The 26,983-nt window shown below is 43.9% G+C and overlaps 1 protein-coding gene across 3 annotated transcripts in view; it reads right to left on the minus strand.

Moving 5' to 3' along the window:
- The window catches only part of LOC130171930 (nectin-2-like), a 77,406-nt gene that overhangs the window by 43,057 nt on the left and 7,366 nt on the right, over positions 1-26,983 (minus strand). For all 3 annotated transcript variants that reach the window (XM_056380269.1, XM_056380268.1, XM_056380267.1), the window contains exons 2-6: positions 3,898-4,007; positions 2,793-3,042; positions 1,590-1,883; positions 1,293-1,410; positions 499-647 (exon numbers count right to left, since the gene is read on the minus strand). In XM_056380269.1, the coding sequence (XP_056236244.1) occupies positions 499-647; positions 1,293-1,410; positions 1,590-1,883; positions 2,793-3,042; positions 3,898-4,007 (921 nt within the window). The remainder of the gene's footprint in view (positions 1-498; positions 648-1,292; positions 1,411-1,589; positions 1,884-2,792; positions 3,043-3,897; positions 4,008-26,983) is intronic.

The following is a 26,983-nucleotide window of genomic DNA, read 5'->3' on the forward strand; positions in this document are numbered from 1 at the left end:
AGCATAGCACACCAGGAAATGTGTAGCATGTGTGATGAAAGTGCACTTGGTTCCAGTTCATCAGTTCAGAGGTTATAAATGTTTTCACATACGAGCAGAGGACAGTTTAGATGATGAACAAGACCCAAGTGTGTTTTTTGTTTCACTTCTGAAATGTTCGCTGCTTTACTGAAGTATTTACTGTACACGATTTATTTGTGTGTTAGGAGATTTGCAACTTGTGCAAATTAAACTTAGTCTTGGTTTAATGCATCTGTGACGACAGCAACAGTTTGAATGCTATTTTTCCATATCGGAGAAGTGCAGGAAATGGACACATCTGTTCCCAATTGGGGGTTTATTTTTCGTGACAAACAGCACACATGATGTACTTCAAGTGTGTTCGTTTATTCATTATTTCTAAATGTTATCTGACCTACATCTTGAGTACCATTTGTTTATTTACCTTTTTGTGTGCATGTTTTGTGGTGTGTGCTTTTTTTGTGCTCCTCAACTAACCTCTGACGAAGACTGTGACCTGATCCCTGCTGGTCCCGATGCGGTTCTTGACCTCGCAGACAAAAGTGGTGTTGACAGCCTCGTCCACCTTCAGCACCTTCAGCTCGTTCTCTTTGATCTGCACTGTGTCTGGCATCTCTCCTGACATACTGCAGGGACATGAGAATATTCACCGTGAGCAAGACGAAAATGGAGAAGCAAAAAGGAAAATAAATTGAGAATAGGATTGTGGTTTGACTTTGAGCGCAGTGAGAGCATTTAGACAGATGTACGGAAATATGCTGTATTGTGCAATGTCATCAAAATCCACTAATCTTGTGCAATCAGTGCAAAACAAATCAGTTTCTCCTCTTCAAAAGGCAATCCATTATCACACAGTGGAGGAGAGTACGGTGGGGACAGGAGGAAAATCAAAACTGCTGGATCCGAGCCCAAAATCTCATCTCTCCCATTTTAAAGTTCTAGACTTTCTTCAAATTTTGTCACAGTTATGTTAATAGCTGATAATGCAGGAAAAAGGGAGAAAGGGACTCATATTGCGTCTCTCATTATGCGAGGGTTAAATCTCAAGTCACAGAGTCCATTATGAGAAATTATACGGCTATCTCCATAATCAGAGCACAGGGCTGTAGTGGCAATAATAAAAGCGCTGATTACAGCTCTGAAGACTCTGGACCCAGAAATGAAGGAAAAAAACAGAAAATGAAACGAAAGAGAAACAAGAGACGTATGGAAAAAGAGACAGAGCAAGAGAAGACATGACAACAGAGATTCCAGGATGTGCTGATACTCACGTCTTCCACTGGACTGAGAGCGGTACGGGGTTTCCGGTTGCTTGGCAGGTGAGCACCACATTTGTACGACCCACGTACCAATTATTGTCATAACCCACAATTGTCACCTGAGGGGCGTCTGAAGGAAGGACAGATGAACGGTGGAAGGGAGGAGAAAAAGGAGTTCAATTAGTCACTCCAAGGTTTGAAATCATGTTAGAGTATGAACAGCAAATGAATTAATTAGGTTGTGTGTGTGTGTGTGTGTGTGTGTGTGTGTGTGTGTGTGTGTGTGTGTGTGTGTGTGTCTCGTCTTACATTGAACTGCTAGCTTCATTGGGAAGCTCTCTGGTTTGGTCTGAGTCCTGTGTGCCACCACACAGCTGATGTCTTTCCCGTTATCTGCTGCTGTGGGAACCATGCGGTACTCGCTGGTCACTGTCACTGTGTTGTCGACGCCCGGCTTAGACACTGTTGTCCCATTGCCATTGGCTGTGGTCACCCAGGAGATCTGGGCAGCGGGACGGCCATCTACAGACTCACAGCGCGCCACAACGACTGGCTTAGTGCCTGCGTCCACTGTTACGATGGAGGCCGAGTTCTGAGGCTTAGCTGATGGATGGATGGACAGATTGATGCAAGGATGGAGGGTGGATGGAGAGAGGAAGGGACACAGAGTGGCAGAGAGAAGATTAAAGGATGTAGAGATTGATAAAATGGAAATAAGACAGCAGAGGGAAAAGATAATGTGCACCATTATTGATAAACAATTTGAGTCACCAGTCTGGCTAAAGCAAATCCAAAACCTCAATCTCCACACATCCACTGTACCCCCACTCATCACCTCTCCCTGCTCTGTCTTTTCTCTCTACACAGCCTACATTGATAAACAATTATGAGCAGCCATGCAAACACACCCAAACCCTAAATCTTCTTTCACTCTCCTTCCATTGCTTTAATCTACTCCCTCTCTATCCCTCTATCACCCACCATTGATAACCCATTTCCCTGACTGGTCCAGTGCATTTCCATACACAAATTCTAAATCTCCGCATGATCTCTGTCGGCACCCCCACCCCCCTCTGCTCTATCTCTCTCCTCATACCTCCTCAATTGCCCTCTGTGATACTAGTGTGGGATCAGAGGAGAGCGGGCAGGACAGAAGCTGACAGCAGGCATGACAAGCAGCCAGATCAATATAGAGCCTGAGGGGAGGCGGGGAGGCATGATGCGTTGGAGAGAGAAGAGAGTGGAGAAGAGGCACTGGTGCTGGGCCAAGGTTAGACCAATGGTTCCATTGCATTAACAAGAACACAATTGATCTGACAATACCACTTAAAACAGCAATTAAACCTAGCTGGACAAGCTTTTAACCTGCATACTACCTTCAGGGGAGGGAGAGAGTTAGAGAGCCAGAGAGAGAGAGAGAGAGAGAGAAGCGTATAGTGCTTTGCATTTACACATATATATGTACTAAGCATGGTAAATATGCACCGTATGTAGATTATGTTAGTGACCTACCCAGCATGACCAAATAGGTGACACCCTGCTCGTTGCCAATTGGGTAGGTAGCATATTCACAGATGTACTTCCCCTCATCAGTCATCCTAACATCACTAATCTGGATGGAAGGGCTGTCCAGGTTTGGGGGACTGGGTGAGAAGCTGACCCTGCCCTTCACAGGTGAGTCGGGATAGTTGGGATCAAATTTGGGGTGAAACACAGCGATGTTGATCCTTTCCCCTTCCTTCGGCTCGTAGAGCCATGTGACCTGTGGTGGAGGAGGCACAGGGTCAGTGGTTAGGATTTGTACAATGACTGAGAAAAACAACAGGCCTCATTCTTAATGGTGTTGATAAGTGACACTGGAGGGTGTTTTGAGACATCCACATTTTTGCTGTAAACTCTACAGGGCAGCGTACACAGCATTACAATCAAATAAGTGGCACAGGTATGAATATGGATGTGAGTTTTTCAGGAGCAGTACTCTCTCTCTCTCTCTCTCAGCTGCTCTTCATGGAACCAAACAGAATTGTGCACTTCTTCTTCATTGAGATGCAACTAAGAACTGTTCCCATTACCATATTCAATCCCCTAAAGCAAAATGAAGCTTAGTATTGTTTGTTTGGAGTAATAAAACGTTAAGTCTAAATGTGATAAAAAACTATTACAAGCCTCAGGAATATTTCTGTGAGCTATGATTTGTTAGATTAAGGTTTAATGTGCCAAATAAACAGGAAACATGGACCTGTACTAACATTTTATGTTCATTTTGATTGAAATTAATTGCTCTTATCCACCTGTTTCACACACCTGCAGAATCAGATTGATGCATCATTTACAAATACTTTATTTTACAAGAAAATATCCATTTGTTTGGCCAAATATTAAATTGTATATTCATTTCATGGCCAATGTCTGTTCACTTCAGACGTGAAAGTAAATTGTAGTCCCAAGAAATCTGAACAATTTATATTGTGTCACTTCAGCACAATGAGCTAAATTTCAGGATGTAGCAGACATTTTCATTAGAATATCATAGAGGTATGAGTGTGCTGGTATAAAGAAGTAATCAAATCCTAACTGAGAAAAAGAAAAAACTCTATCATGTCTCTGTGGATCTGACCATTGTGAGCTGAATCCCTGTGGCATCAGTGAAGGCACAGCGTAGGTTGACTGTCTGGCCAGGATACGACAACACCTCTGGCTCCACCTTCACTCGCTGACCTGTCGCTCCTAGAGGAAACAAAGAGAGAGAAATAGAAACATTAATGTCTCTTGTTTCCTTCTTTTCCAAACAGGGAGAGGAGATAAAGAAAGGGAGTAGATAAACAGTATCGGTACAAAGCCTGCTGATGATAAATGAGGACAGCGTGGAAGAGTCTGGTACAACAGAGGACAACATTAGTGAACCCAGGCAAGTAGGCCAAGAGTCTGGTGTCTCTCCATGACTGTGCGTGTGTGGATGAAGTGGCCGAAAAAGAAGAAAGGGATTTGTGCTGGGGAAAAAAAAGAGGAAAGCCAGTTCTCTTTTGCACATAGGTCGTAAATCATCAGGATGGGTTATGCTTTTCTATAGCCTGCCATTTGCTGTGCCGACACATTCCTGTGCAACAGCTAAGAGTCAAAATAAATATGCTTTTCTTGGTGTGTTGTGTCAGTGGGTGTGCGCAAAACAGAAAGAGCGAGGGAGCTTTAGAACGACAATCTGTCCGTGTGTGTGTGTGTGTGTGTGTGTATATGTGTGTGTGTGTGTGTGTGTGTGTGTGTGTGTGTAATCCAGGTCTCTGTGAAAATGTAATTACTTGTATGAGTAAGCGCGCATTAGTGTATGTCAGCAAGATGGTACCTGTTTTAAGTAAGAATGGATTACCTGCGGATACATAACTTCAAATGTCTGCAGCCGGGGCTACATGTGCGAATGTGTGTGTGCTTACAATGTGTTTACCAGCAGGATACACACCCTCACACACACACACACACACACACACACACACACACAGAATAGTACCGACAAAACACAATTTCCCCTAAAGACAAACAATTACTTGCGGAACTAGTTCCACCAGTTTGTGCTGAGCCAAAGCTGTTGTGTTGAAACTAATATGATCTGGAGGGCTGATGGAACACACACACACACACACCCACATGAAACCCATAGGCTGCGAGATAAGAGGAAAGGGCAGCACTGTCTTTCTCTTTTGACGAGCAATAAACACCACAACGTCTCTTCTCTAGGGAGATCTGAGATATCAATACAAAGGAACAGAAGAGGGAGGAATGAGCGTAAGACTGAGTGGGAAACTGGAAGAAAACAAGCCTTTCCTAGAATAACACCAGTTCTCCCAGGACCAGCCCAATTTACAACCACAAAACAACCCCCTTGTAGCCACAGAGGAACCTCTGGACAACCACTAAGCTGCCCGTGGGAGCAAGAGAGAGCCTTGTAGGGCTGGAGAGAGGAGCAGCTTGCTCTTTTTCCCCTCTCACTGGGACACACATACACGAGCATAATCTGCGCAAGTAGACACACAAAAGCACGTGCACTCACACATTCTGACACATACGTGTCTCATGACAGCTTTATTGGCAAGCTCCTGGCTTGTTATCTTTTAAAAATATATCTTTCAAAAGAGTATTTAGTGAGGATCAAGCTACAACTCCCTGTCTGTCCACCTGAACTAGTCTGACTGACTACAAATTAGCTCTGGGAATGGGAGCTGGATTCAGGGAACAGCAGAGGAAGAAAAAAGGGAATAAAAGGTTACTGGACCCTTTGATTACTTGTCTTGATTGGGAGTGTGTGGGCAGAGTCAGCTTGACATGTCAGAGGTCATTACACAATGTGGCATTGAAGATGAGTTACTCTGCTTCAGTGTTGGTCAGGTTACATTAGCAGGTTAAATAAGTAATAAGTTTCTTATTTCAAAAGTGAGTTACTTTGATGACTACTGCATAAAAAAGCAACTGGTTACTAGGGGAAGTGACTTCAGTATATAGCTATAATATTTCAGTGAAACAGTGTGCAACATGACACCTGTCACAGAACCCATTATCACTATGGTGAAAAAAGTAGTGGAATAATAAAATACTATTAACTTGTTTTGAGAGTTCTATTTATTGTACTGTTGACATAGTTTGCAAGTCTCGGTCAGCGGCAATTGCACAAGGGTCTTTTGAGATTAGTTTTGTAGAAGTGTGTTGTTTTTACCAGGTGCTTCAGGGGAATAGAATTACTATTCAGTTAATATGGAGAGCGTGCTCACAAGAGCACACTGACTACAACTCAGTATATTTTTGTCCTTGACCTTGAGGAGGGAAAAAAAATAATGTCCATAATTCCAGGAGGAAAAGCTTGCATTACTAGGACTGTCGCCCATTGTGTGGGCTGATGCTGATTGATTGATGCGCTCATTTGCAACACTGTAAAGTCGGGCGGTGGCTGCATTTGTCTGCTGTAGCCTGCAGTTGTCCAGTCCCTTTCACAGAAGACTAAAGTAACAAGCCCATTTAAAATTCAGTCATTATAATTGTGTTCCTTAATTTGAAAAAGTTACTCCAAACCCTGCTTCAAATTTCACTTGTTTGCACATGCGCAAATTCACACACAAACACATGCACACATGCAGAGCTGTTGTGTTCGCACATAATAATGTGGGGGTAGATCTGACCCCGAGCCAATCCAGGCCGGGCCTGTTGTCTGTCATTTTGAGGCAATAAGAGGAGAGCCAACACAGGTCAACTCCTGCCAGAGCTTAGATGAGAGACAGGCTGGTCTTATGAGACTCTACACAGCCCCAGGGAAATGAATGTTACACACAAGATATACAAAGACGTGCACGCCATCATCCTCCTCGATAGTCCCCAAACCCCAGCGCTGTAGACTCAGCGACTCGGTGTCAATACAATGGCAAGCAGGAGAAAAAGTCAGCGTGTTCATCTGTGTGTGTCTGTGTGTGTGCATGTGCTTGGACACGACAGACGTCTGGAGGCAAGGCGGCATTTGAAATAGTAATTGTCAGTATAAATATTTAGAGAGGATTGTTCACATTAAACAGAAGAGAGCGAGACGGGAGGTGGAGACAGACAGAAACTAAAGGGAATTAGAGATAGAAGACGGTTCAAGGGTAAGAGTGAGAAGAAAGGATGAGCGACACAGGGAGAGAAAGAGAGGGTTGGAGGGGAGGAGAGTGAGAACAGAAGCCTTGTGTCACCGCTGTTCTACTTTACAGTAACTCAGCTGCCTGCAGGTGACATACAAGAAACACCCACCAAGCCAAACACACGTGAAACAACCAATGCGTGCACACACAAGCTGCCCTCTTCAACATCCTCAAATAGTCAGATGCCACCATCCTGAGTACTGTCACCTATCATTATGTCTTTAACACCCACATGATGTGCGTGCACACACACACACACACATTATGTTGATGGCACTGCGACAGCCCTGTCATATGAACACAGTCCTCTCTGATCCCCTGCCTGGTCATGCTGACATTTCCATATTTCCCACCATTCGTCTGTGAAGAGGGAAAATGAATCAGGAAGGAAGGAGGAGGAAGTGTGCTAGGAGGATGGAAGGATGAAAGGAGGAGATGAGAGACAGCCTGGGAATGCCAAAGTGATGAAGGATGAGCGCGGAGGAGGGTGAAGTGTAAGGAAAGTGGGGATGAAAGGGTGTGAAGAGAACACGACGCCAGGAATAGAGAATGAAAGAGGAAGCGAAAAGGAGGAAGTGGTGAGAGAAGAGGAGAGGAGGAGGAGGAGGAGAAGGATCTCGAAGGGGAGACGGTGTGAGCTATAAACAAGGTTAATAGAAGACAGCTGAGGGACAAAAAAGAGAGACATTTAGAAGAGGAAAATAGTGAGTGAGAGAGAAAGTAGGTGGGAAAAAAAAAGAGACCAAGAGCGATGCAATGGGAGAAACTAAAAATGGAGAGGTGGGGGGGGGGGGGGGGGGGGGGGGTACAGGTAGAGAGAAACAGAGCGAGGAGAAGCAGATGAGAGGGAGACGAGCGGGAGGTGTGGAGCAGCAGGAGGCAGGGTAGACTCCACACCTGACCTTGTGAGGAACACTGTGGCTGTGAATAGAGAGAGAGAGAGAGAAAAAAAAAAAAAACACAGTGAAACAGTGCGAATGAGCCAGAGGAAGCAAGAGAGCGAGTCAAAAAAAATACTCAAAATCCTAATTTTCTACCACGAGCCCATTTGAACCAGCCGTGGCTTATAAAAACGAGCATACGCTTATCAGCCTGTGTCCGCCTGCCTCGCTGCCTGGCTGGCTGACTCTGACGCCTAATGGCATTCATGTCCTCTGCCTGATCCCCACTATAGTGGAGAAAAGCACAACGTCAGGGGGACAGGGAGTACAGGCCATCACCTAAAATATCTAATGGCCTTCAGAGCTCACTGACTCTGCCATTTCATCAAGCTAGAGGCTATGCACTGTCAGGTGGGCTAGAATGAAGCTTCCCCATTCCCCACGTTCTTGAAGATTGCTTCCTAGCAGTTCATTGTGTATGTATGTGTGTGTGTGTGTGTGTGTTTGTGTGTGCGAGAGAGTGGGTGAGAGAGAGAATATATGTGGGTGTGTTTTCCTTTGGCCTTTCTAGCACACTGCTGTCTCAATAAGCACCTTCATTATTCTTCCAGGTCTGTGTGAATTTCTCGATTTCCATTATTGTCTTGTTGTTGTTGTTATTGTGCCCACCCTCTACTCCTCAAGAATAATAGCTTTGATATAAGCAGTATGGAGTGCGGGACGGAGCATCACGATTCTGTCCTGATGGAATCTGTCTCTGCCTGCTCCCTCTCCCACTTTTCTTACTGAAATTTAATCTTTTTCTTAAAAGGGGGAATTAGAACGATTCTCAGCCCAACTTTCAAACTTGATCACTTGACGTGCTGAGTTTCGGACCCGAGGGTGCGGCCTGTGATGTAATGAGATAAGATTTTCATAATACTGGAAGGAGAACCTTGGTCAGATTTCACAATTCAAAGAAGTGGAAGTCTGTACATAACACAGCAGTGCAGTTTTGGTGGCTTAATGATTGTCCACCGCCTACATTTAGAAATGGCTCAAATCCTCTTTGGGTTTATGCACTGGTAGAAATTATCTTTGAGCTTGATTCAGCACAAGTAAATGTCCATCAAAGAGATGTTTAGATCAAAGGGCTGCTCTAACATCACTTATGTAGGAAGTCCCTCCAATCTGTTCAGTTGTTCATATGCAAAGCTCGTCATCCTGCAGTCTGCAAGGGAGTGCCCATGGCCACAGCAAGATGCGATGAGTGTCATGTTATTACACACTATTATTGGCATCCTTTAAGCTTCCGCCAAAAAAAGTGTGTGGCAAAATGGCAATGGATGATCCCATCAAGTCACGTTTCTTTTTCATTGTTCAATGGTCTGGGGTTTTATTCTCAGTAGCACAGCAGTGTCTGCATGTTTGTGCACTGGCCTTGGATACAAGTGGTTTTCTAAATGAAAGCCCTAACAAATACCAGCTTTGTGAGGCTCCCTGATGTGTAATTTTTTTTTTTTTCTTCTTTTTTCTTTTTTTTTTTGTTGAGACACCGACACAGAGGCACTGATTCAATTCTGCAATTATTACTGGAGTTGTAGTTTTGTACAATGCACCTTGTAAGTATTTGGGCAGTGACACATTTTGTGTTGTTGTGGCTCTGTACTCAACGAAACGGAGTTGAAATGAAACAATAACTGAGGTTAAAGTGCTGACTCTCAGCTTTAAGGGTGTTTGAGGGTGTTTACTTCCATAATGTTCATCTCAGGTGTGGGAATAAAACACCTTTCCTCCATTTTTCAAACAGTGACACCGGACAATGGCAAGGCAACATTTCCTGTACTGTTCAACTAATATGGATATTAACACTCTATGATTAAAGTTTCACCATAATAATTATTTTAAATTCATTGTGCTAGTTACAGAGGCAACATAACAAAAAATGTGAACATCCAAATCTTTCATAGCTGACCTGTTTATCCCTCTTGGAGAGAAACAGCTAGTTCTTTCTCACCAAATCTTCCATTATTTTCCCTTTATCATTTTAAATACCCTAATATGGCAGTTTTCGTGCATGGTGTACCTGTAATTTGGGCACCGACTGTTCATTTTCTTTGGTAATCTGTTAGCTCCTTTGTGCAGCTTTGAAAACTCATAAGCAGTGACGGTCAAATGTGTATTAAAGCTGACATGTGCCATCTGACATTCTACTCAAAATGACCTGCCTGTGCAGCTGCCCTTATAAGTGTGATTTCTGTGTGATGTTTCCATTATTACATCTGAACCAAAACAGTGACACTGCTGTGGCTGTGTGTCATGTCCAAACTGCTGCTGGTCTGTACTAATAGCCGTTATCAGCTGGAGTCTGGAACGGCACCAACCTGAACCTGCTGTCTGCTGCTGCTACCCGACACTGTTGCAGTACTGGTTACTCTGACCTTCACACACACACATACGCGCACACATGAACGGAGACACACATACAGCCACACACTCCCACAATGAATGTGCATACACTGTGCATGTACACACACATTCAGATGTGGATACTTTGGTATGCAGGGAGCGGACTGGGAAGGCAGCTTAGCTTTGACAGGCGAGGCAGTTTGACAAGCCAAGAATAAAACTAGGAAATGAAGACTTGAGATGTGTCTCCTCTTCTCATTGACCTTTCCACTGGGCTCTCTATAAGTGGCCAATCGATAGCACATGAGAAAGCTACATTTATACGTAGTCACTGTGCATAACGGACCTCTCCGATGACATCCTATCATAATCCGTTCATTCTGTAAGCTTTACTAGTGGGAGCAATTTAGTCAAAAGCACCTCGGTTTGATAAAGAAGCGCACCTCAAAGAACTTCAAGGCTATCACATGAGATCTACTCTCAAAAAAATCACCACAGATGTTCAACTGGGAAATATAACAAAGAAAAACACTGGTTGGTGTTACAGTGAGGTTGCATGCAGGAGACAGGAGGTAAAAACCAAGTCCTGTGATGCAAGAGGAGCAGGGGGAAAAAAAAAAGGTGTGAGAAGAAGGGAGTGCTACATTTCACTTTGTTCACAGTGACATGATGAAATACATGATAACCGACTCTGAACACAGTGTGGAAAGAGAAGGGGAATCAGACACACAGGCAGAAATGAGGAAGGAAGGCAGAAACGCATGAAATGTAGCAGAAGGGGAGCGAAGGAGAAAAAGAGGGTTTGGAGGGAGGGACACAGGGAGACAAGAACAGGCTTCAAAGTGGCAAGGAGAAATGAACAGCTGGAGGAGAAATCTGCACGGGGTGGTGTGTGTGTTTAGTGAATGTGCGTGTGTGGGTGTGTATACACATGCATCTGTATACTGATGCATATTCCTATTTAGTTGCCCGTTTAGAACAAACATGCCCTAGGACTCCAGTGAATATCATTTGCAAAAATAAGCATTTGCCAATTCAATTAAGTGCATCATCCTAATGAAAAAAGACCCGGCAGGGATGTTAAAAAACAAAACAAAACAAAAAAAAACTTCAAATATAATGTTTCATATGTGGACACTTTACTGCTCGCAATGCCACAACCTCCACGTATCCAAACCTGGGCCTGACCTTAGTCTTGTCATGAGTCTATACACTATGCATGAGTTTTAGAGTAAGAGGAAAGTGGCAAAGAAAAATTCACAATGGGATCTCCGAGCCATTTAACTGCAGGGGCGCTGACATGAAATTACATACACAATAGATACGCACACAGCTCTCTGTGGACCCTCTCTCACTCGCTCATCCTCTATCTTCCATTCACGGTTATGTACATTCCATAAACTGAGTATTTCAAGCCCAGCAAGCTCTGTCGGGATAACAGGTCTGAAAAAGGTCTTCTTCGTGTTTGTCTGAATGGAATTGGAAAGATGGGAGTGATCCATCAGACACACATGGTGGTTTCTTTTGTTCTACTGCAGCGTATCACACCTCATGACAGGATGAACCTTACAACCAAACAACATACACCACATGCTTAATCATTTAGCATCTGCCAGGCTAAGGGAAAACCATGCATACGAGATCAAAACTCGTATGACTTGCAAACTAGTCAAAATGGTGCTCGAGTGTGTGTGTGTGTGTGTGTGTGTGTGTGTGTGTGTGTGTTTGTGTGCGTGTGGTCGTGGTGAGACAAAACACATTTCCACACGTTACAACTGCTAGGTAAAGCATAACCACATTTAGACAGGCAGTCACAGAAGCACACAAGATCGTACACACACTGGGTGGAGAGGCACTCTTTTCCACTGGGTGAATAATTCATCCCTGGGTAAGAACGAAAGAAGTGTGCTCTCCTCCTCCCCCTCTCATCTCTTCATTATTGATAGACACCAACATCTACACTGTACCTGACCCAGGAGAGAGGGAGGAAAGAGAGCGAATGAGGAAGAGAGAGATGGTCAAAGAGAAAAGAGAGCAATAAAGAACGACTCCAGGACATAAAGAAATACCGCAAGTGTGTGAAGTAGAAGTGTATAAAGCATAAAACACAAAAAGAAAATGACCAAGGCCGTCAGGTTTTATTGTATTGCATGTTTTAATCTGGCGCTGGGCCCGTTCGGGTCAGTAAAGTCTCGCTCGTAACAGGCAGTTTACTGTGGACAGGAAGGACACAGCTTTCCTAAGCCAAACAAATAACTGCAGCTTCTATACTGCCTTGCTACTGCTATCGCTTCAACCCACTGAATAAGTGACTGAATAACTTACTGGCTGGATGGCTGACAGACACCCAGCTCCCCTGCGGCTTCCTGGCTCTGCTTTGTCTGCTCGGGCCCTGCACATCATTCTACCTCCACACTGCTCTCGCCTTCTCTAGGCATCGCTCACTTTCTTTTTTTTTTTTTTTTTCCCACTCCCCCCTCTGTGACATAGCCCTGTCCTGTCTTTTCATTTCGGAATAAATCCTTTTCATCCCCCTAGCTCATTCTGCTGTTCCTTGACTATTTTTTTTTTTCTTTTCCTCTGCTAGTTCTTTTTCTGTCTGACTTCTTCATTCGAGCCCTGTGTGCCATCGCTCCTCATGGTAATTGTAATGGGCATGTTATTTCAGCCCTGCATGTAATATTGGGTTTTACTGTCGGGTGACCATAGTGACAGATCTGCAGTCGGTGTGCAAGCATAAAATGTAAATCGGAGGCTTTGGGAAAACATTTTTCAGACAGGTCTGGGGTCAGTGTCTATGAAATATCTTGATATATTCCCCATTATGCATGCTGAGGCCTTGCACCTCTTTATCAGGTCTAGCAGCAAGCTTTCCCCAAAAAATCCTTCAGACATCACTCTGAATGACTTTGGTAGTGTGTCAGTGTGTGTGTGTGTGTGTGTGTGTGTGTGTGTGTGTGTGTGTGTGTGTCTGTGTGTGTGTGTGTATGCACATCCACAGTCTGGCAGCATTTCGCTTCGGAAATAGCCATGAATTAAAGGCTCAAGCAAAGTCAGAAGTGCACAGCTGGAGAAAAGTGCCAGATACTTCTGCAAATGTCCAAGAAAGGCAGCGTATGCGTGCGCCCATCTCTTCATCCATCATTTTATGTGTATACAGTCGTCTTTCGGTATGTCAGTTGTTAACATAATGTGATTACGCGTCCTATTTTCGCCTCCCTAACAACACTTGGATGTGAGAGTCTTCCGAGGTGTCAGAGAGGATATTTCAGGCTGGGTGTGATCCTTTCCCCCGAATTAAAAACGGAAGCTGCCTGTTAAAGTGAGAGGAATTCCATGACAACCCCGCCTCCGGACCCAAACACAGCTGTGTTTCCAGGTTTTTCTCGTCAATGTTCACCTTAACTTCACCTTGAAGGGGGGGGGGGGCTTCATTCCCCAGCTGCTTGTCTCACAGTGTCACTCAGCTCTGCTACTGACAAGCCCATTGGTCAACAACGCTGCCAACACGCACCTCATTCATAGCTGAGGAGGTGACAGACCAATCCAATTTATACCGCACATTAAAGGATTAAAATGCAGTGCTGTGATATGAGGGAGACGGCTATTAACACAGTCAGTCTGTCAGGAGGATCACACAGCATGTTACCAAATCAATGCCGGCCATATGGAAGACAGAAGGTCAGGCACCACAAGCAAACAAACAAGGAGGAGCGGACGAATATTATGATAAACTGATGACTGTGTCCGTCACAACACACACCAACAACCAGCTGGATTGAATTACTGATGGCAAGTCTGTGTAGGAGCTCTGAAAAGAAGTCTGCAGGGAGCGATTTGAGAGGACAGGCGAGTTATGTTTCAAATTGCGACACCCACGTTTGGGAAAAAAAAAAAAAAGTTGAGTGTGTCTACTCTTACAAAAGTATTGCTAACACAGGAGCAAAAGTTATGATTTATTATTATTATGACTCATAGTACTATAACATTATGTAGTTTAGGGCTCAAATATCAGAGGTATGCATAACTGATGTACCTGTATACTGAAATAATAATGATGACATGCATCAGCTTTTGAATTCAACTACATAAAGACAAATGAGCACTACAACAAGGCAGCAATTAGTAAACATCACACAGGTAGGATGTAACAAAACAGAACAAAAATATAGGAGTGGAAGACAATAGATAAGGGAAGTAATTAAAAGCAGAAAGAAATCGTGCTTTGTATATCAGGACAGCTGCATTGTATGCGCAGGAGTTTCTTTCCCGCAGGGCTGCAGTGAGCTGTGAGGGCGGAGGTGAACGGCCCATTGTCTTCAAGCCTCAATAGGAGGCAGGTAAGATGAAACTCTGCACTTCAACACATGCCTCCGATCAGCTCTGCCATAAAGGATGAGGGGAAAGGTGATACTGAGGGAGGGAGGGAATGAAAGAGAGGAGAAGAGAAAGACTGTAGTTCATATAGGGTACAATGGAAAAGAAGAGTAACCAACAACAGGAACGTGTAAGGCGTTAGTGCTCAGGGTTGTTCTCTGGCTCTCCCTCCGTTTCTTCCTTTAGTGAATGTTAAGATCAACTCTGATTATTCTCTGAAGGACAGTCACTATGACAACTTGCCTTGGGAACATGGTGTATTGTTTTGATGCTGATCGACGGATGAATGAGCAGCAAATAGAAAGACGGACGTACACCTCGAGCAGACAGATCAAAAAGGGGAAGGATGCACAACCAATCTGTGAAGTAATATTTAACAAAATACACTGAAAAGATGTGAATGGTTGGCTGCATGACCACAGATAAAGTAAAGCAATAAGGGAAGACATCTCCCGAGGACATCAGGACCTACACAGTACAACACAAAATTTAATTATATCTTTAAAGGCAACTGTGCATCACAGCTCAAACAACACACACAAACTACTCATTCGAGACTAAATCAGACATGACACAGTTAAAAGCTTTACAAGAGTAGAATGTAGAACAAAAGGTATATATCATTAAATAGCCAGAGGCAATAAAAGACGTAGAGAAAAATATTCTAAAAAAGCAGGTAAAGACTAAAGTAAACACCCTTGTGACGGCAGCAAAAATTCTCTCACTTTCAGAGACTCAGTATGCAGAATATTTTTCTTACAATTTACTGATCACACAGGAACCCAAGTCCCCGTGTTTAATTCCAATAAAATACAAAAATGAGGTGTAAACAACACTCTACAGGTTGGTTCTCTCCTTTACTGATAAGCTATGAAACCTGCAGATAACAGAGAAGGTCAAAAGACTCCAGAAAATCTTTTTTTAAGTGACTAAGAATAGCTGTGCTGAAGCATTTCACTCTTTGCTGTCAATATTTAACCATTATTATGAACACAGCCCACCTTAATTAATTGTCAAACACTTCACTGGACTAATACGTTGACAAATTAAATTCTCTCACCCTGTATAACGTTAGGTTTGTTGCATCTAAAATCAGTTCTTGAGCTTTGGATGGATTAGTCAAGCTGAAACAGTCAATCGGCAGAAAGTAATCGCAAATTATTTTAATAATCTATTAATTATTGAGGTTATTGCCAAACATTTTCTTATTCTAGCTTCTAAAATGTGAGGATTTGCTGAATTTCTCTGATTTACATTATTATAAACTGGATACCTTTGTTTTTTGGATTGTTATTATGGGGAAAAAAATCAATTTCAAGGCATCACCTTTGGCTTTGGGCTATTTTCACTATTGAAAATAAATAATACATTTAAAACAGTTTAATCAATAATGAAAATAATGGTTAGTCCAGACCCATAGATTGTAATAACAACAATAGACAAAAAAGAACAATCTTGGCTCTGTTCTGTACCCTGAAGGTGAGACAACAATGTAGTATTGATTTAAAATAAAATTACAACCTCACAGCATCCTCAGGTGTCAGTTTACATGATGAAAAGTAAAGGAGGTCAACCATTCAAAAGGAAGCTCTACTGTGTGTCAGTCAAGAAAAATAAATAGGATACATCTATGAAACAATGAGGTTAATTAATGGGGTTAATGAAAATCAAAAACCAATCAGAAACCAATCTTTCTATTTAAAGATATGGTTGCATATTAAGAGCAGGAAAAAACATCTGCCATCAGTAGCATAGCATGGGGCTTCTCTAGATGTTTGTTTTGTGGATAAACTACTTGTTGTTCCTAAACACCTTTACCTGTCTGAAAAAAGACCAACAGTGGATCAGGTTTCTCCTCAATAGCAGCCTGAGCCCTGGTTTTAGCCTGTAATGGCTCAGCAATCACAATGATGCTACAATTGATCTGACTCTCAGAAGATTGAAGCCACTTCCAAGAGATCATAAGGAGGAGCACAACACACACACACACACACACACACACACACAGGCAGCTGGAGCTGTCCCCTGGCAGGTCGTCATTACATTGGGTTGGAGCCGTCTTTGTTTACCATCTACCCTCTTAAGGCAGAGTGACACACAGAGGATTGGGAAGTGAGGGATAGATAGAGGGGGGTATGAACAGACAGAGATGGCCCTGCCATGCTCCAGTGGCCAGCTTCAAGGACAGACGGGCCCTTCAATATCGTAGTCTCCGTGTAATTAGACAGTGCTCCGTCACGCACCAAAGAATTGCTCTTATTTGTGTCGTACTAAATGCAGCATGGATATCCCCTACTGTGCTTTGCCATTGAGACCTAATGCAAAAGGGGAGCAAAGGGGGATTTGTACAAATTTAATTACATTCATAATTCGCCCATCTTTAGCTGTAATCACTCGGGGTTAAGTTAAGTAAATCCACTTCTCAGCTAGCCACCCACGCCCTGTGTTGCTTTAGTAAGCAATGTAAGGTCTGGTTATTCAGGGGAATTTCACTGACAGACTGAACCTCTCTAAGTGAAAGTAAACATAGTTCTTGGGATGCAGTGGTGAAATATTAACAGCTGTACTCTTTCTACTGAAGTGCTGCATGCCTTGGTTTGGTGCATGGCAGCTCACGTGTGTGTGTCTGTGTGTGTGTGTTTGTGTGTGTGTGTGTGTGTGTGTGCTGGTGTATGATACTGTGTCTCTGAGGCCACCTGCAGTGTCTCCAAAAGGAAGGGAAAAATCTGCCGGTGTGTACATCTTTGTGTGTCTGTTTTTGAGTCTTTGTGTGTCTGCCCGAGTGTGTTTGGTGCACCTCAGCCAAATCGCGGCACAGGCAGGCAGCCTTTTCAACAGAGAGGGAGAGGAGTGAAGCAGATCAAACACAAGCCAACTAATCACAGACGCCGGCTAATTAGCGCGGTCCTCAAAGGGGAACCAGGAATGAGTGATGATTCCCCCTTATGAATTTCCCAGTGACGCTGTGCCGTATGTCTCCATGAATACTCACTGGTCACAGAGGAGAGAACAGAGAGGGTAAAGTGCAAAGAGCCACCGGTGATCTGGCCGTGTTGTGATCTTATCACCTGAGAGCACAGGGGCAAAGTGGCGCTCGATATCTCTTATCAGTGTTTCAGTCATGTGCACAGGACACACACAAACACCATCATTGTCACAACCTCACACACACTCACAACAAAGTTTTATCTCAACATCCTCAAATTAGACTGCACCTAACGTTTCCCATTAAGCGATTTCTGGAGCGATTAAATCCAGAGCGCGGTGATATTCCAGCCTTCAGAGCGAAGCACAGGTTGACGTTCCTGTGCACGCGCCCTGAGTGCTGATTAGCAGGCGGATCTGCCACACTGATCCCAGATTTCCACAAGATCAGAGGCCGAGCTGTGAGCATTGCGGCGGCAACGGCTGCGGCAACCAATTACAGATATGGCACACACACGCACGCTTATGCACACGCTCACACTTGCGCCCTGCCACACAGATGCAACCACATGCCTGTCCAGAAACAGATTTCTCCAGGCTGAAGTCATCAAAGTGACGTGAACCCACCCCCTCCTTCTCCAACTCCTCTCCCTCTTCTCTTCTAATCTCAGACGAGAGGGCACCTGTCAGAGGATGCTCAGTTTACCAACCAACCCTCGCAGAGATGCAAGCAGAGAGAGAGAGAGAGAGAGAGAGAGAGAGAGTGAGAGAGTGAGAGAGTGAGAGAGAGAGAGAGAGAGAGAGAGAGAGAGAGAGAGAGAGAGAGAGAGAGAGAGAGAGAGAGAGAGAGAGAGAGAGAGAGAGAGAGAGAGAGAGAGAGAGAGAGAGAGAGAGCAGATGAACACAGAGACAGCCAATAAAGATTCTAATAAGTCTATCTGAAGAAGCTCAGGCCACTGATGGGAGTTAGCCTAAATAAAACTCACTTCATCATTCTTCTGGTGTCCAAGTCCCATTTCGTCTCTATACATCTTCACATCAAGCTAAACATAGATATTCTAATTCAAGCTCTGGGCCTGTCTTTGAACAGTATTGTGTGACTGAGCGGATAAACAACAACACAAACACACGCTCGCATCGACAAACACACAATCATTCACATTTCTGTCATTTCGCCAGAGTTATGGAGGAACAATACCCTCCCCCTGCCCTCTGAAAAACTGCCATCAATGGCCAGAATTTGTTACACATGATTATAGTGTGACAGTTGGCATTCATGTGGCAGACAAACACAGACACAGATCCCAAACTTATTGTTATGACAAAAATCTTTAATATGCTTTAAACATTAACAGCTGCATCAGGGAGGCTGCAAAGTGAAACAAATTGGCGAGACTGGTCAGTGAAGACAAAAGAGATCTGAGAATACAATTAAATTCACCAATTTACAGTTGAGCAACTGCGTAGCAGCGAACAAAAAAAGACATGTAGATAAATAAGAACATAAGAGACATTGGAGGGAGAGAGAGAGAGAGAGAGAGAGAGAGAGAGAGAGCAGGGACAGATATAAAGGGGGGGGTGGTGTGGGGTGGGGTGCTGCAGAGCCGAGCAACAGCTGCTGAGCATCACATCTGCTCCAAGTGGAGTCATCAGCAAACAGACAGACTAGAACCGACCCACTGAGGCAAGCCCCGGGGAGAGCAAGGGATGGACAGAGGAAGAGTAGAGGAAGAGTGGAGGGAGGTGGGGTGGTGGTGGGGTTACGGTGAGGCAACGAGAGGATGAGATGAGAGGGATGCAATTAAGGAGATGGAGGGTGGAAAAAGATTCTGCTTCTGCAACCTGTTACTGTTTCCCCAGATTGAGGTGATGGATTTGGGTGGGGCAAGGCGGGGAGATGGTTTGGCAGGGAACCAGAAACTCAAAATCACTTGTTGCCCTCTTCCCTTCACCCATCCCCTTTTTCAGCCCTTCCCTGACATCCTTCCTCCATCTCTCTCCCCTTCTTTCCCTTCAGCAAGACTGACAGAACAAGAGAAGCCTGTGAGAGTAAAGATGAAAGGCCTGTGAGGGAGGTGTGTGCGTGTGTTGAGGGTGTGTGCGAGATGAATGAATGACCCCTCTTATCCCTCATCCCCCACAGGACCCGTCGTGCCTCTCTAACACAATAGCTTTAAAAAAAACACACATACAACACCACAGGGGCAGCGCGAAGGTCACACTGTGGCAAGCGTGTAAGTGTGCATCACGTGTATACTCTTACTCACAGCCTGTTCCCACGGTAGAAAATGAGACGCGTCAAACATATCTCTAACAAGCCTGCCTCAGCTTGAATATCATCTTATGCCCAGCTTCAAGTCCTGTAGTGTACACCTTCGGCCTGTGGAGAGGCACCCTGAGGAGAGGTAGGGACCCTGAGAAGTACACATTGTTCATTCATGATAGCAGCCACTGGCAGCGAGGGCAACCCCGTAGCAGAGTAAGCGATGTCATTTGGCAGCAAATGAAGGGGAAAGAGCAAAGCAGTTTATGCTAGCGTCTATCCGAGGTCTCACAGCTAGCTCTAACATTAGTTAGCCTGGGCGCAGGACAAAGCTCAGTTTGTGTTCACATCTCGGCATGGTGGAATAAACATAGCTGCTGCTTCACAGTTTCCTTTAGCTCGCCATCTCTTCTCCTCTTATCTCTCCCTCCTCCACTGTCACCCCCGCTGCCTAAAAGAACAATCTACCGACGCAGCATGCCCTTCCAAAATATTTACTCACTCAGTATTGGCTGAATACAAAGGCCATTCTCTTACTCTCTCTTGATGTCTAACATTCAAACAAACCTTGCACCCACACACACATGCTGGCTGCACCTGCTCTGGATCACACTTTCCTCTCTCGGCTCCTTGCACGCCCGCACACATTTGTTTACTGTGGGGATTCCTCCCTTCCTGAATCTTCCATCTGCTTGGTGCCTTTCATTGGTCTCGAAGTTGCTGAAGAAAAACAAAGTATAGCAGCAACAGTAGTCCCCCCTCCTTGCCCGGGGCAGGGATTGTGTATGTGCTTCTCACATCCTCGTGCACACCCCTCTGATTCAATACCCCTGACACTGTCTTAACACCTTTCCCTTTGCAGCTCGTGCCCTTCTCTCCTCCTTTGCCTCTCTGTTCCTCTCTCTCGCTCCTATCTCAATCTGTCACCTTACATTCTCCCCTTGGCCTTCCTTAATCTTCTTCCTCATTGCATCTTTTATACTAACCAATTTTCGAAGCAGCTTTTCTAACTAATCCAACACTTTCTGTTTTTAGCGAGCAGACCCAAATATAAGTTCATTAACAATCAAGTTCTGAAATCACTTGCAAAGCTCTGGCTTTTTCCTGGCTCCTCATTAATTAGCATATGTTTGAAAATCAAGTCTAAATGAAATGATCACAGATGATGAACTACAAACAAAGACCCAGTATTACTCCTATGATGTGGCTGCATGTCATGCTTGTGTTTAATGTGTTGCACTCGTGATTTTCTTTTTTTTTAACTAAGCGCTCAAAATAGATGCAAATGAATGGAGAGTCGGAAAAAGCCCAGGCGCCAAGAGTAATGACACCTCCCCAGGGTGCCTACTGTTTTCGGGTGATTGTTCAAGAACTCCTATGGGGGTGGGCATGCTAATAAGTAATAATGTTCTTTCAAAGTGAAATGTTACATTGAGTCTTCTGTCTTGTAGCTCTACAGTAGCTTTGACTACTTTCCAGCCTTCCCATCCTCCTCTCTGATAAGGGATGTGCTTCCATGGGCTGCACCTGTGTCTCATTACCGCCACTGATGGTTCAGTAACAGGCTTCTCTCTCCTCTTGCCATTGCTCTCTCACTCTTTTCCTCCCCTTAGCTACTGCCAACATACATTTACCTCTAACAGCGTGGCCTGCACTCGCCTCTTCCTCTTGCTCATCACACCACATGCCATTCACATGATGTCTGCAGCCCCCTTTTCTAGTGTCTCTCCTGCCATTACAGACTCAGTGTAAATTGGGTTTGTCAACTGTTAGGTGACCTAATGATTTTGTGCTAGACTTACCAAGGCCTCCAATTTATCAGGAAGTCTTCAGAGCAGCCTTTCACTTGAACAGTACAGCTGCACTATTTAGCACATATGTTCCTCATCAATATTAGGTTGGGTAACCTTAGTATCTGCAATAATACAACTCCCGTATTTTCATTATGAAAACAATACAAATTTTAAGGCTGCAATTAACGATTATTTTCAGAATCACTCAATTTGACAATTACGCTCTCGATCAATTCATTCATTGTTCAGTCTACAAAACTGTCAAAAAATGTGGAAAATGCCCATCATAATTTACTAAAGCGGAAACAGCTGTCCTCAGATTTCTTGTTGTGTAGTACCAACAGTCCGAAACTCAAAGACATTCAATTTACTATCACATAAGACACGGAAAAGCAACAAATCATCACAAATGAGAAGCTGGAGCTGAGAAATGTTCGGCTCTTTTGCTTGAAATCAACTGATCATTTCAGCTTCACATAGTTCTTACACATGCCATATATACTGATATGGCACAGCTTAGTGCGTGGCTGGTGTCGTTACCTCCCTTATGTGGCTACGGCAAAAATACACAGAGAAATAACATGTATGATGCGACTATGTTTGACAGAAGCATATAGTGTTTAACAGCTCTAACTGAGAAGTGAAAAATGCAGAAGCAAAGTCAAACAGGACTAAAGTTAAAGTTCACCTCTTTTAACAATATATCACCTGAACCAGAGTACTGCTGTAATATTTTAATCTGTATGTTCTGCAACATCTCAGGCTACAGACTCGCTGTGCTGAGCTGCACTTGTTTTGATATATATCATCATAGGCAGCTGCCCTGCTGGACTCCAACTCCACTCTCTTCCCTGTAACTCATACACGATCATAATACAACCAGGAAAACGCATTTTAAACTCAAATGTTTTCTGTTTCAGATATTTTACATTTCGTGCAGCGTCTGTCACAGAAAGTCCAATATCTCCATTTTCATAATTTCATTCATTTGCCATCAGCAGTTCTTAACACGATGAAAAAGTCTCCAAAATTACATTTAAATCAACGGATTACATACGATACAACAGATTAACATACATCAGACAGTAATAATAAGTGATGTATATCATGTATATTTAGCTAAAATCCTATCAATGTGTCACAGTGAAATCATTTTAGGTTTCAGACTTCCATCAAAATCCCGCCCAATATTGAATTATGCATTAAATATGTATTCGGACTGGCCTAACTATCAAACCATGGCCAGTATCTGATTCTTTCAAGGCCAATTAACCCCAGTGTCAGCATTAAATGACCAAGTAAAAACTCAAGTGCATTCATTATACTTGACAAATGAATCCAATACCAATGGAGATTATACGATTTAAAACCAACTACTGGGGAAAGAAAAAGACAGTCCAGCATTAGCCTTGATGGCTTCTGAGATAACTTACTCAGAGTGTGATGGCTTCCCAAGATGAGCAGAGGGGATTGAGTGGCTATAAGCATTAGAAGATCATGGACAGACTCCCTCCTACACTGTGCATATTAATTCCTCTAATGCATCTAAGCTCAGCTTGTCACATGTTGACACTGCTTAATTATGTCATCTACAAGGGAGGTGCTTTTTTTAAAAAGGGCAGACATGCGGTGTGGCAGAGTGTCTCTATTGACTGAGAGGTTTTTAGCTTGTTAGGAACCTCTAAGACTTAATTATGAAAATAATGTTAGATCTATGAATACCAAAAGAAGAGCAGTGGTGAGAAAAACGAGCGCTCCAGGGTGAGCATCTTAATATTGCCAGCAGGTCTTTGACAGAAGGACCTTTTTACAATAATGAACCAGCCAATTCTTTAAGTAGTATCCTGACTGACAGCAGCGTCCATCAAACGCCCAGATCCCCCTCAACCATGGCCTCTCGCCATCCATCACTCTATCCCGACAGGCCTACCGCCATCTCTCTCTGTGTAAATAAACAACAGAAAGAAGAGGAGGAGCAAAGAGCAAGGGGGGAGGAGGGAGAGGAAATCAAAGTAGGCCACTCAAACTTGAGACAAGCAGCCCAAGTCAAGTTCAGAGAGGAAAAAGCACAGGGTGAGGGGTGGGGGAGAAAGGGGAAGACAGCCTGAGAGCCAACTCGCAATGGGCTGAGGTGATATGGGGGGGGGGGGGGGGGTCAGATGGGAGAAAGAGAGTCATCTGGAAGGAATGAGGAGGAGAGATAAATTGGAAGAGAGGCAGGGAACTGACTGGCACAGGAACGTCAGCCAAATGAGCGGACACATGAGAGGGAGTCATCTAAGAGACTACAGAGGAGAAGGAGAGAGAGGAAAAAACATCTACGGAGTACATCAATAATCTATGCCAGATAAAGCAATTCTGTGTCAAAAGTAAAGAAGGAAATGGAGAGGGAGACAGTGGAGGAAAAGGAGAGAAAAGAAGGGGTAAACAAATGAACAAGAGAAAGTTAGAAGGTGGGGCCTGAGGGACTTCTATTTAAAACCAGAACAATTGAGAGCACTTGTGTTAGTTTACACAAGCAGAGGAACCACATCTTCTTCCTCACCCCCCCACCCTCCACGCCCCCCCCCACAAAATCTTCCTGAGGCTGTGTCTATTTAAATGTGTGTTTAAACAGCGAGTGCTACTGCTCTAATCAAGGCTGGCATCACAGCACATTCCCTCTCTCCTTCTCTACCTTTCCCCCCCAGCATGCTGCCGTCTTCTGTCGCTCAGACCCAGCACACGCACGCACACACACACACACTCACACTCATGCGTGCACCCTGCATGACTGTGCCGTGGCAGAGATAAATTCATGAATCACTGGTGCACGAATCGGCCGCCAGCTTGTTGCGAGAAAAGAGGAAAGTGGGAGGGAAAAGGAAAAAGGACAGAAGTAAGTGGTTAAAGTGTTTCTTTTAAAAGCTTTTAAAAAAGAAGGAGGATTCAGGCTCCCAGCAACCTGAGGGAGCGTGCACACACACCCAGAGGGCCTCAGTGACAAGCACTAGTCAGCAGAGAAGATACTGTCTTGCTCTTTCTGTCTCTTTCCCTCTCCTCTCTCATCCCCGCCCCTCCCCCCTCCCCTCCCGCTTCTTCCTAAAGAGGCCAAGATAGAAAGCCAAAACAGCGAGCAGCCAAGTAACAAGCAAGAGGATGATACATGCACAGCATAAACATGTGTATCGCACAGGAACTGGCAAATATCAGTTTCTGCACATAAACGCTCTTTGAGAGGTGTATCACGGCCTTGTGTACCAAGAAAACCTGTTAGAAAGGCACCACAGTGGTCCATCCACACAACGGAAAAAAAAGCCTCTCCATCAGCTACCATTTCAAGAGAAACTACCCAATCATCTCTTGTTATAGAGCCATTTTCCCCTCTCGGGCCTCTACTCAAAGACAGGTCTGTCCATTGATACAGGTGTAGTGCAGAGGGAGCAAAGGAAAAGGGGGTGGGGGTGGGGGTGGGGGGAGGACAATAGATGGCCTTTTCAATGGTCTCCCTCAGCTCACCTGGATTAGGGGGAAGGGAGGGGGATGATTCTGAGGGAAGGAAGGAAGGAGGTGGGTCTCTAAGCTTGGGCTGAGAAGAATAGTGTCTCTGTTTTCAGTAACACCAAGTTTATCATTCTGTCTAGCAGCAGCCAGCTGACTGCCTGGACTCAAAACAACATCTCAAGGTTGCTGTTGTTGAATGCCAGATTCTTCTTGTGCTAATGTTCATTAAATATGAAAATGCATTACGACAAAGTTCACCCCAGACTTTAAAACCCAAAATGACTCATGTGCTTTCTCTGAAAACGTGGAACAGACACTGTACTTCAGTAAATGTAATCATAACACAAAGCTAAATACAAAAACATGGGGTACATGTTAGTTATTTTCATTATCAATTGATTTGCCAGTTATTTTTCTCAATTAACTCTTTTGTCTTTGTTTAGAAAAAGTGAGAAAATGTTGAAAAAAAAAAAAAAAAAAAAAAAAAAAGGCCAAAGACTAACCTAACCCGAAGATATTCTATTCATCATTATGTAAAACAGACAAAATCAAAACATGATCACATTTAAGTAGCTGTTTGGCATTTGTGTTTGAAAAGTAACTCAAACCATTACTCCATTATCAAAAAAGCTGCTGCTTCAATTTCTGCCAATTGACTCACTGATTAAACCAATAATTATCATATATGAAGGTTCAAGTATAAAGATACTGCTGTAAAATGTTGATGACATTTACAGGCTCTTTCAGTCTGCATTGTAGGGGACTACTATTAAATATGTGGTATCATTTTTAACAACAACACTCATCTCAATTATGTGATTAAGAAGAAAGATGGATCAGAAACAAATGTAGATTTATAGTCATGCATATATTTATCTATATACCATAAACATAATATAGTATTTTCTCAGACACAGTCTCACCAAAAAGTGAAGAGTAAGCTTCTGGAAGCTAGTTTTCAGTTATGGCTACAGTATTGGATTGTATTAAACTCTACACTGGGAATTAACTCTTCAAATGTAATCCCATTTCAACTTCAGTGCGAGATTCTTGTTAGATGAGTCAAGCTGTATTACCGGCCTAGTCACTGCCTGCGGGGGAGATGAGCGTGTGACAGCATCTAACAGCAGGGGAGTGGACATTGTCAGCCTGATCCCAGCACTGCACGACAGGTTAGCTCTGCTGAAATGAAATAAAATCCTGCATCTGTTTCCATTTCCCCACCGTCTTACCTCCCTCCCTTACCTCAGCTCACTCGCTCGCTTGACTTTGTTCTGTCACTTCCCCTTTCCTGTCCTCTGTACAGTAATCAAGTGATTCAACCATCAAATCAGCCCAGCATCCCTGAGAACTGTGTGCATGTGTCTGAGGCATATATTTGAGCTCTGCACGTGCGTTTTGTGTTTGCGTGTGTGGGAGGTGGCGGTGATGTGTGTCGTTCTGCAGCCTGGGTGAGGGAGAGGCGGGTGAAATAATCGGGGGAGGGGTTGGGGTAGGGTGAAACACTGTAAAAGTGTCATAGCAACTTAACCTTCAAAAACAATGCCCACCAGGGTGGAGTGGGAGGTGTTCTTGGCCATTAGAAAAGAAAGAGGGAGAGGAGGACAAGTGTATGAGAGAGAGAGAGAGATAGAGAGAGAGAGAGAGAGAGAGAGAGAGAGAGAGAGAGAGAGAAAGAGAAAGAGAGAGAGAAAGAGAGAGAGAATGATTGATGTGTAGAAGAAAAAACAGAAGAACTCGTTAGGGGAGGTAGGAAGATACAGATGCCTGTAATACAAATGTCTGTGGGGAGAGAAGGGGCTGTTAAGGAGGGCGAAAGACAGAGACAGCAAATGAGAGTAGGAGAGGAGAAGCAGCTAAGGCAGTTTGGACGGGCTTAAAGAGGAACTCCAGGTCTGACATAGGTGGAAGAGACATCTGGGGAATTGGACGGTGGGAC

Source organism: Seriola aureovittata, chromosome 7 (genome assembly GCF_021018895.1).
Source record: "Seriola aureovittata isolate HTS-2021-v1 ecotype China chromosome 7, ASM2101889v1, whole genome shotgun sequence".
Classification (NCBI taxonomy): Eukaryota; Metazoa; Chordata; class Actinopteri; order Carangiformes; family Carangidae; genus Seriola; species Seriola aureovittata.